At 44.2% G+C, this 15,489-nt stretch overlaps 1 protein-coding gene across 1 annotated transcript in view; it reads right to left on the minus strand.

The window, feature by feature from the left end:
• LOC139379632 (Mdm1 nuclear protein) overlaps window positions 1–9,223 on the minus strand; it is a 30,934-nt gene extending 21,711 nt beyond the window's left edge. The window contains exons 1-6 of the mRNA XM_071122436.1: window positions 9,138–9,223; window positions 8,327–8,435; window positions 6,492–6,793; window positions 6,056–6,196; window positions 3,807–4,005; window positions 315–453 (exon numbers count right to left, since the gene is read on the minus strand). Of these exons, the coding sequence (XP_070978537.1) occupies window positions 315–453; window positions 3,807–4,005; window positions 6,056–6,196; window positions 6,492–6,793; window positions 8,327–8,435; window positions 9,138–9,155 (908 nt within the window). The 5' untranslated portion in view covers window positions 9,156–9,223. The remainder of the gene's footprint in view (window positions 1–314; window positions 454–3,806; window positions 4,006–6,055; window positions 6,197–6,491; window positions 6,794–8,326; window positions 8,436–9,137) is intronic.
• Window positions 9,224–15,489: the final 6,266 nt, after the last annotated feature.

Raw genomic sequence — 15,489 nt, forward strand, 5'->3', positions numbered from 1 at the left:
CTGGTAATTATTACCAAAATACTGCATGACACATAGCAGGAAGTGAAGATGGAAAGAGACAATATACAATACATGAGAGTTCCTATTACTGACAGGTTGCCTCTCTCTTTCCCCTCCTACTTCCCCTTCCCCACCCCTGACCTCTGACTCCAGGTGAAGTTTCCCAAAGGGACAGGTCTAGGATCAGCTCCCCCTCCCCCTAATCCTACCCTTAACAGTTAGTGGGAAGAATGCTAAATGAACCCAGGATCAGCGTGTCGAGGTAACTTCACCCTCCATCATACCCTGTAATCACAACTGACCGCTGATCTCACCTTTGGGGAAGATGTGCCTTCTGGGGGCTCTGTGTCTTCACTTCCTGGTCCGCCAGCTGCTCCCGAGGCTGTGGAACTGGAATATTCTCCTCCACGATGCTGGACTTTCTCTCTCCCTCTTCCCTCTTCTTCTTCCGCTCTTCCCTCTTTCTCTCTCTCTCTTCCCTCTTTCAGGACAGAACAGAGCCATTCGTAAATATTACGCTGGACTTTCTCTCTCTCTCTTCCCTCTTCTTCCTCCGCTTTCTCTGATGTCATCATCGCAACAGAACAGAACAGAGCCATTCGTAAAGGCTGCGTCGTTCCAAATGGCACCCTATTCCCTACATAGTGCACTACTTTTGACCAGAGCGCTATATAGGGAATAGGGTGCCATTTGGGATGCAATCCAGTCAGTCAGTCAGAGGAACCTGGGTATAAAACCAGTGGAACCAGTACGGAAATACCACCAAACCTCCTGTACACTCCAGTGGGTGTATCTAGCGGTTTATTTACTTCCATATTGGACGTTCTAGGTGTTCATTGTATTCCCCTTTCATATTGGACGTTCTAGGTGTGTATTGTATTCCTCTTTCATATTGGACGTTCTAGGTGTTCATTGTATTCCTCTTTCATATTGGACGTTCTAGGTGTTCATTGTATTCCTCTTCCATATTGGACGTTCTAGGTGTTCATTGTATTCCCCTTTCATATTGGACGTTCTAGGTGTGTCTTGTATTCCTCTTTCATATTGGACGTTCTAGGTGTTCATTGTATTCCTCTTTCATATTGGACGTTCTAGGTGTTCATTGTATTCCCCTTTCATATTGGACGTTCTAGGTGTTCATTGTATTCCTCTTTCATATTGGACGTTCTAGGTGTTCATTGTGTTCCCCTTTCATATTGGACGTTCTAGGTGTGTATTGTATTCCTCTTTCATATTGGACGTTCTAGGTGTTCATTGTATTCCTCTTTCATATTGGACGTTCTAGGTGTTCATTGTATTCCTCTTCCATATTGGACGTTCTAGGTGTTCATTGTATTCCCCTTTCATATTGGACGTTCTAGGTGTGTCTTGTATTCCTCTTTCATATTGGACGTTCTAGGTGTTCATTGTATTCCTCTTTCATATTGGACGTTCTAGGTGTTCATTGTATTCCCCTTTCATATTGGACGTTCTAGGTGTGTCTTGTATTCCTCTTTCATATTGGACGTTCTAGGTGTGTCTTGTATTCCTCTTTCATATTGGACGTTCTAGGTGTTCATTGTATTCCTCTTTCATATTGGACGTTCTAGGTGTTCATTGTATTCCCCTTTCATATTGGACGTTCTAGGTGTGTCTTGTATTCCTCTTTCATATTGGACGTTCTAGGTGTTCATTGTATTCCTCTTTCATATTGGACGTTCTAGGTGTTCATTGTATTCCCCTTTCATATTGGACGTTCTAGGTGTGTATTGTATTCCTCTTTCATATTGGACGTTCTAGGTGTTCATTGTATTCCTCTTTCATATTGGACGTTCTAGGTGTTCATTGTATTCCTCTTCCATATTGGACGTTCTAGGTGTGTATTGTATTCCTCTTTCATATTGGACGTTCTAGGTGTTCATTGTATTCCTCTTTCATATTGGACGTTCTAGGTGTGTATTGTATTCCTCTTTCATATTGGACGTTCTAGGTGTTCATTGTATTCCTCTTTCATATTGGACGTTCTAGGTGTGTATTGTATTCCTCTTTCATATTGGACGTTCTAGGTGTTCATTGTATTCCTCTTCCATATTGGACGTTCTAGGTGTTCATTGTATTCCTCTTTCATATTGGACGTTCTAGGTGTTCATTGTATTCCTCTTTCATATTGGACGTTCTAGGTGTTCATTGTATTCCTCTTCCATATTGGACGTTCTAGGTGTTCATTGTATTCCCCTTTCATATTGGACGTTCTAGGTGTGTATTGTATTCCTCTTTCATATTGGACGTTCTAGGTGTTCATTGTATTCCTCTTTCATATTGGACGTTCTAGGTGTTCATTGTATTCCTCTTCCATATTGGACGTTCTAGGTGTGTATTGTATTCCTCTTTCATATTGGACGTTCTAGGTGTTCATTGTATTCCCCTTTCATATTGGACGTTCTAGGTGTTCATTGTATTCCCCTTTCATATTGGACGTTCTAGGTGTTCATTGTATTCCCCTTTCATATTGGACGTTCTAGGTGTTCATTGTATTCCTCTTTCATATTGGACGTTCTAGGTGTGTATTGTATTCCTCTTTCATATTGGACGTTCTAGGTGTTCATTGTATTCCTCTTCCATATTGGACGTTCTAGGTGTTCATTGTATTCCTCTTTCATATTGGACGTTCTAGGTGTTCATTGTATTCCTCTTTCATATTGGACGTTCTAGGTGTTCATTGTATTCCCCTTTCATATTGGACGTTCTAGGTGTGTATTGTATTCCTCTTTCATATTGGACGTTCTAGGTGTTCATTGTATTCCTCTTTCATATTGGACGTTCTAGGTGTTCATTGTATTCCTCTTCCATATTGGACGTTCTAGGTGTTCATTGTATTCCTCTTTCATATTGGACGTTCTAGGTGTGTATTGTATTCCTCTTTCATATTGGACGTTCTAGGTGTTCATTGTATTCCTCTTTCATATTGGACGTTCTAGGTGTTCATTGTATTCCTCTTTCATATTGGACGTTCTAGGTGTTCATTGTATTCCCCTTTCATATTGGACGTTCTAGGTGTGTATTGTATTCCTCTTTCATATTGGACGTTCTAGGTGTTCATTGTATTCCTCTTTCATATTGGACGTTCTAGGTGTTCATTGTATTCCTCTTCCATATTGGACGTTCTAGGTGTGTATTGTATTCCTCTTTCATATTGGACGTTCTAGGTGTTCATTGTATTCCCCTTTCATATTGGACGTTCTAGGTGTTCATTGTATTCCCCTTTCATATTGGACGTTCTAGGTGTTCATTGTATTCCCCTTTCATATTGGACGTTCTAGGTGTTCATTGTATTCCCCTTTCATATTGGACGTTCTAGGTGTTCATTGTATTCCTCTTTCATATTGGACGTTCTAGGTGTTCATTGTATTCCTCTTTCATATTGGACGTTCTAGGTGTTCATTGTATTCCTCTTCCATATTGGACGTTCTAGGTGTGTATTGTATTCCTCCAAGGGTTTTTTTTTTTTAAATGTCTATAAACAGAGAAAAACCTTGCTAGTCTATGTCCTTATGTATCCTGATCTTCCCAGAAATCAGTGACAAATACTTATTATAAGTAAGTAGGGCTATCTGCTTCCTTATTGAAATACAAAAGGTACCGTTGAAGATATTGCCAACGCTGGGAGTATTATATTGTGGCCTAATCTTGGCACCCAGAATCAGATCATGTTTGAGTGCTGGTCTCTGGCCAGCTACGACACACGTTCGTAAAGTCTGTTACATAAGAGGTTGAAGAAATCGATTACCAGATCAAAGATTGAGTTGTAGTGTGGCGTGTGGACTGACTGGAACTCGGAAGTACCTTTGATGCTTTCTCGGGTGAAACGTTCTCTCTCTGGAACAGAGGCACCTGGTCTACATCGCTGCGTAGCCGTGGTCCTCTGGGAGGAGGAGAGGCTTTAAAGTTCCTGCTGTACTCGCTCTCCAACACCACCACCGGGTTAGACTTGAAAGGAGGGATGGAACGGTGGCTGGTGTACAGCATCTGAAGAAGAAGACCATGCAAGGAAATATACTGTAACTGTCATAGTTGATTCATACTCAAATACTCTGCTACCATCTACTGGCTGTTTGACAAAACAGCATCTCTGCTCCACAGCTTGGGTAGATAGCCTACCTCTCAAACTAGTCATTTCGTTTTGAAAACCAGACCCTAGGCAACACACTGACTGACGTCTGGTTTCAATGATGGACTCTTTTGGCATAGAGGAACTGTCACTTCCTATGTCACTTCCTACGTCACTTCCTACGTCACGACTTTATCCTCTTGAATAAAATACTAAATAGTAGCTAGCAAGATGGAGATCACAGAGGTTATATTTCGCAAGTAGATACCTACTCAGGTTGTACAACTGAATGCCTTCAACTGAAATGTGTCTTCCTCATTTAACCCCACCCCTCTGAATCAGAGAGGTGTGTCTTCCTCATTTAACCCCACCCCTCTGAATCAGAGAGGTGTGTCTTCCTCATTTAACCCTCTGAATCAGAGAGGTGTGTCTTCCTCATTTAACCCTCTGAATCAGAGAGGTGTGTCTTCCTCATTTAACCCCAACCCTCTGAATCAGAGAGGTGTGTCTTCCTCATTTAACCCCAACCCTCTGAATCAGAGAGGTGTGTCTTCCTCATTTAACCCCACCCCTCTGAATCAGAGAGGTGTGTCTTCCTCATTTAACCCCACCCCTCTGAATCAGAGAGGTGTGTCTTCCTCATTTAACCCTCTGAATCAGAGAGGTGTGTCTTCCTCATTTAACCCCACCACTCTGAATCAGAGAGGTGTGTCTTCCTCATTTAACCCCACCCCTCTGAATCAGAGAGGTGTGTCTTCCTCATTTAACCCCTCCCCTCTGAATCAGAGAGGTGCGGGGGGGGGGGGGGCTGCCTTAATCAACATCCACATCTTTGGCACCCGGGGAACAGTGGGTTAACTGCCTTGTTAACCCACTATTTTAACCTTGTCAGGTTACTGGCCCAACGCTCTAACCACTAGGCTACCTGCCGACCCAGTAGCTAGTTCACATCAACTACCTCAACTAAAACCACGGTAACGTTTGGTTTTAAATCACAGCGTTTTGGCATGTCTGCCTCGTGATTTGTTATGAGAGTCCCCAGAACTGCCCCCCCCCCCTATCGACGTAGGTAGTGATGTAGTTCCTCTAGGCCAACAGACCCTCATTAAAACCAGGTCCTAGTCACTGTGTTGCCCTCGGTCGGGTTTTCAACAGACTCCCTCATTAAAACCAGATCCTAGTCACCGTGTTGCCCTTGGTCGGGTTTCAACAGACCCTCATTAAAACCAGGTCCTAGTCACTGTGTTGCCCTCGGTCGGGTTTTCAACAGACTCCCTCATTAAAACCAGGTCCTAGTCACTGTGTTGTCTACGATCGGGTTTTCAACAGACCCTCATTAAAACCAGGTCCTAGTCACCGTGTTGTCTACGATCGGGTTTTCAGAAGACTCCCTCATTAAAACCAGGTCCTAGTCACTGTGTTGCCCTCGGTCGGGTTTTCAACAGACCCTCATTAAAACCAGATACTAGTCACTGTGTTGTCTACGGTCGGGTTTTCAACAGAACCTCATTAAAACCAGGTCCTAGTCACTGTGTTGCCCTCGGTCGGGTTTTCAACAGACCCTCATTAAAACCAGATCCTAGTCACTGTGTTGTCTACGGTCGGGTTTTCAACAGACCCTCATTAAAACCAGTTCCTAGTCACTGTGTTGCCCTCGGTCAGGTTTTCAAGACTAACTAGTAATGGGGCAGAATGGGTGACCAACCCTGGGTTCAGGGTGTAACAAGAAGCAGTGAATCATACTTAATAGGTGTGCATTGGGCCCCTCTATGACCAGGAAATGCCTACACATGTCAAATGTGTGACTATCAGGGCTTTAACGTGGATGTAATGGAGGTTTGGGGTTGTGTATACGTTCAGACAAGACGAGGATATGAGCGGAACATCTGGGCTTTAACGTGGATGTTATGGATGTTTGGGGTTGTATACGTGCAGACAAGACGAGGATATGAGTGGAACAACTAACACCTGCTCTGCAGCCAGCAGTGGGGAGGCGTGGCCAGCTACAGGTGTCTTCCACGGAAACTGTTTCCTGTACTCCGAGTTCAGTAGTCCGGTCCTCTGTCCAGACGACTTCAGCCCTGCCTTCCTCCTCAACACATAGTCGACCTGGAATCACATTTCTCACTTTACTACACAGGTCACTAGTAATAACTCACTGTGCGGTCATTGTAAATTAGATTTTTTTTTTAACTGACTTGGTTAAATTTAAAAAATGAACTGTCTGCTGCACAGGCCACGGGGCTGCTTAGAAGGCCTGGGTCAAATACGTGTGTCAAACGGTCCTTTCAAATACATGAGCTGCGCTTGATTTAGTTTTCCTGGTACAACGGAGCCAATAGAATAGTCTCAAAAGTGCAAGCTAAATCGAGAACATGCAGAAATATATAACAACCATTCTCACCCCGTTGAAAGCTTGGTCCTGTCTCTCTACAGTAGCCAGGGGGCTCCGGGTGTGAGTCTGGCCCTGAAGAGTGGTCGGGCCTCGTTGGGGGTCCCCTGGAGGAGGGGGACCCCTAGGGGCCAGAGGGGTGTGGACTCTCTCTGGGGTAGGAGCCAAGGGAGAGGTACCAGATCTGGGGGTCTCATCCCGTCTCTGTGAGGGTTCTGTGGTGGTGGGGTTCCATTGGAAGGAGCTGGACACCTGGGGCGTGTGGGAGGAGGGCACCTTCCTCTTGGACAGAAACTGAGGCTCTCGACTGATACCTGGTGTAATATGGATGACAGAAGGACAGATGATAGTGTCTCTACTGATACCTAGTGTAATATGGATGACAGAAGGAGAGATGATAGTTTCTCTACTGATATCTGGTGTAATATGGATGACAGAGAGATGATAGTGTCTCTACTGATACCTGGTGTAATATGGATGACAGAAGGACAGATGATAGTGTCTCTACTGATACCTGGTGTAATATGGATGACAGAAGGAGAGATGATAGTGTCTCTACTGATACCTGGTGTAATATGGATGACAGAGAGATAATAGTGTCTCTACTGATACCTGGTGTAATATGGATGATAGACAGATGATAGTGTCTCTACTGATACCTGGTGTAATATGGATGACAGAGAGATTATAGTGTCTCTACTGATACCTGGTGTAATATGGATGACAGAAGGAGAGATGATAGTTTCTCTACTGATACCTGGTGTAATATGGATGACAGAAGGACAGATGATAGTTTCTCGACTGATACCTGGTGTAATATGGATGACAGAAGGACAGATGATAGTTTCTCTACTGATACCTGGTGTAATATGGATGACAGAAGGACAGATGATAGTTTCTCTACTGATACCTGGTGTAATATAGATGACAGAAGGAGAGATGATAGTGTCTCTACTGATACCTGGTGTAATATGGATGACAGAGAGATGATAGTTTCTCGACTGATACCTGGTGTAATATGGATGACAGAAGGACAGATGATAGTTGACCATGTGACTCAGGTGGTAGAGCACGGTTCTTACAAAGCCAGGGTTGTGGGTTCTATTCCCACGGAGGACCAGTATGATAATGTATTCACTCACTATGACTAAACTGTAAATAGTAAAATAAGAATAGTAGAGCTGCGCTCAGTGTTTTAAAGATGAAGATGCACAACAGGAATATGAATGATGTGTGATATGTTAACTTGGCATATTATACTGTTACCGGTCATATAGACAGACCCCTTTCTGTTTTTGCAAAGATTGCCGCAGGAAGTGCAATACACGCAAGCTCGTGACAGAACACACAAAAACACACCTCTATTTACATGTTGTTTATGAGTGCTTTTCACACTACTTTTGGATTATAACTGGATTTTAAGGCTTGTATATGAATGTCCTGCTTAATATAATGTGTGTGTCATCATCGCAAATTCGACTGCATTATACTTTTATTTAAAAACACTTGAACTTCAACCAGTAAAATGTCTCTTTGTCTAGCTTTCGCTACATGCTACAGTATGTCAATGAGCGTTAACATTCTAGCCAACACCTACCGCATCCAAAATAGTTATTTATCAAAGTTCACATCCAAATATAATCTTAGCGACTGTTCAAGCAAGAATCAAAACATCATTGTAAGATGATAAGAACCTAAAAGTTATTTTGTTTAGAAGTAATAAAAACATTCAGGCTATGTTGAAGGGGCGCAGATGGCGACCAAGAGTCGCCCGCATCTGTGCGTGACGTCAGTGTATCGTGTCCTGGAAAAGGGTCTATATCAATCAATCAATCAATCAATCTTACCCATCTGGTCAGATCGAAGTCCAGCTAGGCGCATCCGTCGCTGAGGAGAGGCGCTTCTGGAGCGGGTAGCGACTCGGTCTTTAAATTTCTTCTTGTACTCACTGATGCCCTGTGCATGGGAGTATCCAAAACATTAGTAAATAGCATAGGAATACATGACTTACTATGTTGTTTAAGTGGGAGATATTTAGCAAATAGCATGCCTTTAAAAGGACTGTAAGCATCATGCATGCACAAACGTTTGCATGATTCGTGTTGGTCAGATGTTTCATAGGAAACCGATTGGCTGCATTCGTTTGAATAGTTTGCAGCTACAGGCATATCTAGCAAGTTTACAGCTGTATAGGTCGCAGTTTATAAACCATACTGTACCACTGTCTTTATCTAGGCTGATTAATCATACTAACGCAATAAACCACGTATCTCTATGTATCAATAAAAACAGGAAATAGCCACTGTTAGCTAGTTTACATGAGCTTATCCGCTTGTAACGTGTTAGGAAACACTTAGCTAAACCAAGCTAATAACCGACACCTTGGACGTGGGATTTGGTTGTTTCCCCGTCTGGATAACTACACCTGCAATCGTCGAAGATGGTTTATCCGATGTAATCGCAATGCACGATGTTAATAAACATTTTATTTGTGCGAATGAAACAATGTTTCCGTTTTCTTGTATCAGTCGAAACCTCTTCACCTCACTCAGGCGGTGACCCAGATTACTGGACGTGGTTGTTTCAAAAACACTGCGCTAACCAAAGCCAAGAGTTGAATTTCTATACTCGTTCAATTTAAAAAGTACATTTGTTTACCTTGAAATGTAGTGGCATTGTTCTGTTGGTTAAAATTCTGCAGGTGTTTGCGAGAACTGTGTCTGTGTTTTCCAGCTATGTTGTTATTGTTGTGAGGTGAAGTTACAAGGTATCTGGACGGTTACAGCAGCGGCTTTGAGTTGCCTTGGCAAAGCGTCGACCTGCGCCTGCGTGATCAAACCCGTTGTCATTTAGAGGGGCTGATATCTAGTAGCTGTGTAGACATGTGTCAGACCTATGCTTAGAGGGGTTGATATCTAGTAGCTGTGTCGACATGTGTCAGACCTATGCTTAGAGGGGCTGATATCTAGTAGCTGTGTCGACATGTGTCAGACCTATGCTTAGAGGGGCTGATATCTAGTAGCTGTGTCAGACCTATGCTTAGAGGGGCTGATTTCTAGTAGCTGTGTCGACATGTGTCAGACCTATGCTTAGAGGGGCTGATATCTAGTAGCTGTGTCAGACCTATGCTTAGAGGGGCTGATTTCTAGTAGCTGTGTCGACATGTGTCAGACCTATGCTTAGAGGGGTTGATAACTAGTAGCTGTGTTGACATGTCAGACCTATGCTTAGAGGGGCTGGTATCTAGTAGCTGTGTCAGACCTATGCTTAGAGGGGTTGATAACTAGTAGCTGTGTTGACATGTCAGACCTATGCTTAGAGGGGCTGGTATCTAGTAGCTGTGTTGACATGTCAGACCTATGCTTAGAGGGGCTGGTATCTAGTAGCTGTGTCAGACCTATGCTTAGAGGGGCTGATATCTAGTAGCTGTGTCAGACCTATGCTTAGAGGGGCTGGTATCTAGTAGCTGTGTCAGACCTATGCTTAGAGGGGCTGATATCTAGTAGCTGTGTCAGACCTATGCTTAGAGGGGTTGATAACTAGTAGCTGTGTCGACATGTGTCAGACCTATGCTTAGAGGGGTTGGTATCTAGTAGCTGTGTCAGACCTATGCTTAGAGGGGTTGATATCTAGTAGCTGTGTCGACATGTGTCAGACCTATGCTTAGAGGGGTTGATAACTAGTAGCTGTGTTGACATGTCAGACCTATGCTTAGAGGGGCTGGTATCTAGTAGCTGTGTCAGACCTATGCTTAGAGGGGTTGATAACTAGTAGCTGTGTTGACATGTCAGACCTATGCTTAGAGGGGCTGGTATCTAGTAGCTGTGTCAGACCTATGCTTAGAGGGGTTGGTATCTAGTAGCTGTGTCAGACCTATGCTTAGAGGGGTTGATATCTAGTAGCTGTGTCGACATGTGTCAGACCTATGCTTAGAGGGGTTGATAACTAGTAGCTGTGTTGACATGTCAGACCTATGCTTAGAGGGGCTGGTATCTAGTAGCTGTGTCAGACCTATGCTTAGAGGGGTTGATAACTAGTAGCTGTGTCGACATGTGTCAGACCTATGCTTAGAGGGGCTGGTATCTAGTAGCTGTGTCGACATGTGTCAGACCTATGCTTAGAGGGGCTGGTATCTAGTAGCTGTGTCAGACCTATGCTTAGAGGGGTTGATAACTAGTAGCTGTGTCGACATGTGTCAGACCTATGCTTAGAGGGGTTGATAACTAGTAGCTGTGTCGACATGTGTCAGACCTATGCTTAGAGGGGCTGGTATCTAGTAGCTGTGTCAGACCTATGCTTAGAGGGGCTGATATCTAGTAGCTGTGTCAGACCTATGCTTAGAGGGGTTGATAACTAGTAGCTGTGTCGACATGTGTCAGACCTATGCTTAGAGGGGCTAATATCTAGTAGCTGTGTCAGACCTATGCTTAGAGGGGCTGATATCTAGTAGCTGTGTCAGACCTATGCTTAGAGGGGTTGATATCTAGTAGCTGTGTCGACATGTGTCAGACCTATGCTTAGAGGGGTTGGTATCTAGTAGCTGTGTCAGACCTATGCTTAGAGGGGTTGATATCTAGTAGCTGTGTCGACGTGTGTCAGACCTATGCTTAGAGTGGTTGGTATCTAGTAGCTGTGTCGACGTGTGTCAGACCTATGCTTAGAGGGGCTGATATCTAGTAGCTGTGTCAGACCTATGCATAGAGGGGCTGATATCTAGTAGCTGTGTCGACATGTGTCAGACCTATGCTTAGAGGGGCTGATATCTAGTAGCTGTGTCAGACCTATGCTTAGAGGGGCTGATATCTAGTAGCTGTGTCAGACCTATGCTTAGAGGGGTTGATATCTAGTAGCTGTGTCAGACCTATGCTTAGAGGGGTTGATATCTAGTAGCTGTGTCGACATGTGTCAGACCTATGCTTAGAGTGGTTGGTATCTAGTAGCTGTGTCGACGTGTGTCAGACCTATGCTTAGAGGGGCTGATATCTAGTAGCTGTGTCAGACCTATGCTTAGAGGGGTTGATATCTAGTAGCTGTGTCAGACCTATGCTTAGAGGGGTTGATATCTAGTAGCTGTGTCAGACCTATGCTTAGAGGGGTTGATATCTAGTAGCTGTGTCGACGTGTGTCAGACCTATGCTTAGAGTGGTTGGTATCTAGTAGCTGTGTCGACGTGTGTCAGACCTATGCTTAGAGGGGTTGATATCTAGTAGCTGTGTCAGACCTATGCTTAGAGTGGTTGGTATCTAGTAGCTGTGTCAGACCTATGCTTAGAGTGGTTGGTATCTAGTAGCTGTGTCGACATGTGTCAAACCTATGCTTAGAGGGGCTGATATCTAGTAGCTGTGTCAGACCTATGCTTAGAGGGGCTGATATCTAGTAGCTGTGTCGTCATGTGTCAGACCGATGCTTAGAGGGGCTGGTATCTAGTAGCTGTGTCAGACCTATGCTTAGAGGAGCTGATATCTAGTAGCTGTGTCAGACCTATGCTTAGAGGGGCTGATATCTAGTAGCTGTGTCAGACCTATGCTTAGAGGGGTTGATAACTAGTAGCTGTGTCAGACCTATGCTTAGAGGGGCTGATATCTAGTAGCTGTGTCAGACCTATGCTTAGAGGGGTTGATAACTAGTAGCTGTGTCAGACCTATGCTTAGAGGGGTTGATAACTAGTAGCTGTGTCAGACCTATGCTTTTAGGTAGCACATATAGTGCTTTTACACTAAAAGGAGTAGAACCAGCTCACCTGCTTTTACACTATATGATTTGGCTATTAGATGTTCAATGTTTCCTTTGAAAATAAATTATTTGATAAGGAATAGTTTCACCATAAACGACAGTTCTGTTCACATATAAAAATAAAATGCAACCTTTAACTAGGCAAGTCACTTAAGAACAAAGAGAGAGAGAGGTAGCCTACACTGTCTTCAGCCTAATAATAGACAGAGAGAGGTAGCCTACACTGTCTTCAGCCTAATAATAGACAGAGAGAGGTAGCCTACACTGTCTTCAGCCTAATAATAGACAGAGAGAGAGAGAGAGAGAGGGGTAGCCTACACTGTCTTCAGCCTAATAATAGACAGAGAGAGAGAGAGGTAGCCTACACTGTCTTCAGCCTAATAATAGACAGAGAGAGAGAGAGAGAGGTAGCCTACACTGTCTTCAGCCTAATAATAGACAGAGAGAGGTAGCCTACACTGTCTTCAGCCTAATAATAGACAGAGAGAGAGAGAGAGAGAGGGGTAGCCTACACTGTCTTCAGCCTAATAATAGACAGAGAGAGAGAGAGAGAGAGAGGTAGCCTACACTGTCTTCAGCCTAATAATAGACAGAGAGAGGTAGCCTACACTGTCTTCAGCCTAATAATAGACAGAGAGAGAGAGAGAGAGAGGGGTAGCCTACACTGTCTTCAGCCTAATAATAGACAGAGAGAGGTAGCCTACACTGTCTTCAGCCTAATAATAGACAGAGAGAGAGAGAGAGAGAGGGGTAGCCTACACTGTCTTCAGCCTAATAATAGACAGAGAGAGGTAGCCTACACTGTCTTCAGCCTAATAATAGACAGAGAGAGAGAGAGAGAGAGGGGTAGCCTACACTGTCTTCAGCCTAATAATAGACAGAGAGAGAGAGAGAGAGAGAGAGGTAGCCTACACTGTCTTCAGCCTAATAATAGACAGAGAGAGAGAGAGGAAGCCTTTACTGTCTTCAGCCTAATAATAGACAGAGAGAGAGAGAGAGAGAGGTAGCCTACACTGTCTTCAGCCTAATAATAGACAGAGAGAGAGAGAGGAAGCCTTTACTGTCTTCAGCCTAATAATAGACAGAGAGAGAGAGAGAGAGAGGTAGCCTACACTGTCTTCAGCCTAATAATAGACAGAGAGAGAGAGAGGAAGCCTTTACTGTCTTCAGCCTAATAATAGACAGAGAGAGAGAGAGAGAGAGAGGTAGCCTACACTGTCTTCAGCCTAATAATAGAGAGAGAGAGAGAGAGAGAGGTAGCCTACACTGTCTTCAGCCTAATAATAGACAAAGAGAGAGAGAGAGGTAGCCTACACTGTCTTCAACCTAATAATAGACACAGAGAGAGAGGTAGCCTACACTGTCTTCAGCCTATTGAAGTTGGTATGTTAGAATGCCCAGAAGGGGGCGCTAAAACCCTTACAACTACAATCAGCTCAGTGTCGGTCATTTGCAACATGGCAATGTGCAGTACTGTATTAGGGCTATTAGAGTAACAACCATTATTATAATTAATCATAATATAATAATACATATTATATTATATAAATGAGTGAGCCTGAGTGTCCATGTTTACTAGGCCTTAATGATAATGTGCACTAACGAAAGGAATATTTAATATCGTACTAGTGCCACACAGGCCTCTTCAGTTCACCTGTCAATCATGTCACTCATCTTGCTGCAACACTGAGCCTGGCTCTCTTACAGTCTGTTTCCTGCTGCGTCTCGTTGATAGAGGCTGGTTTGGATGTGGGAGATGATAGTGGAGAGAAATGGAGGACAGGTAATATTAAGGGTTGCCTACTTAAATAAAGGTTACATTTAAAAAAAAATCTGTTCTCTCGTTTTTATGACTGATGCAGCAGGTTGGGGGGCCAATTCAGTCAATTGAGGAAGTGATTTTAAAATTCACTTCCTGACAAAACATCTTCATTGAAAACTGTTGTGGGTAGCAACTGGCACTGATTCTCACAGGGATTGTACTGATCTGATCTTTGCAAGGGCTGGCTTACCGTTTGGCAGAGCTAGGCACGGTCCAATCGGGGACACGCACACAGACTGGGCGCCCAGTGTCTCTGATGGGATGAGCTCAGCTCAGCACCACAGCAGGCCTTGTTCACCCTCACACGCTTTAAACAGCTCCCCACACACACACACACACACACACACACACTTGTTCGTCCTCCCTCACACTCAGAAAGAAAAGAGGCCCCCTTGTTACAGACGTGTAGCTCTCTTTGTGTTATGAACTAAGTGCCGGCAACGATGAGACTGCTCCTCGATGACATGACAACACCAAATACCACATGACTCAACCACACACAGAGACACACAGACCCTTCAGGACTCCACAGCTGTTCTTTGTTTCCTCATCCTCAAAGGGTCAAAGGTCACCACAGACCCACAGTTCACCAGTTTTGAGTCCCAAATGATAACCTGTTCCTTATATAGGGCACTCCTATTGGCCAGAGCCTCTGATGCGACGTGGCACAGTTCACCACTCCAGGGCACTCCTATTGGCCAGAGCCTCTGATGCGACACGGCACAGTTCACCACTCCACGACTACTATACTATTGGCTGAGGCTCCAGGGCTACAATACTATTGGCTGAGACTTCAGGGCTACAATACTATTGGCTGAGACTTCAGGGCTACAATACTATTGGCTGAGACTTCAGGGCTACAATACTATTGGCTGAGACTCCATGGCTATAATACTATTGGCTGAGACTCCAGGGCTACAATACTATTGGCTGAGACTCGAGGGCTGCAATACTATTGGCTGACACTCCAGGGCTACAATACTATTGGCTGAGACTCGAGGGCTACAATACTATTGGCTGAGACTCGAGGGCTGCAATACTATTGGCTGAGACTCGAGGGCTGCAATACTATTGGCTGAGACTCGAGGGCTGCAATACTATTGGCTGAGACTCGAGGGCTGCAATACTATTGGCTGAGACTCGAGGGCTGCAATACTATTGGCTGAGACTCGAGGGCTGCAATACTATTGGCTGAGACTCGAGGGCTACAATGCTATTGGCTGACACTCCAGGGCTACAATACTATTGGCTGACTGGACGAAGAGAAGGAGGAAGAGAAAGAGGGAAAAGGGAGAGAATATTTACACTACTAATTAAGAGAGAGAGAAAACACACATTGATGCATGCATGTTGTCTCCTGGCAACGCAGGCTTTGATATACCTCAGAGCAGGGATGGAGAAGGAGGGAGAGACGGAGAGAGAGAGACAGACAGACAGAGAGAGAGACAGTGAGAG

Source organism: Oncorhynchus clarkii, chromosome 21 (assembly GCF_045791955.1).
Source record: "Oncorhynchus clarkii lewisi isolate Uvic-CL-2024 chromosome 21, UVic_Ocla_1.0, whole genome shotgun sequence".
Taxonomy (NCBI): Eukaryota; Metazoa; Chordata; class Actinopteri; order Salmoniformes; family Salmonidae; genus Oncorhynchus; species Oncorhynchus clarkii.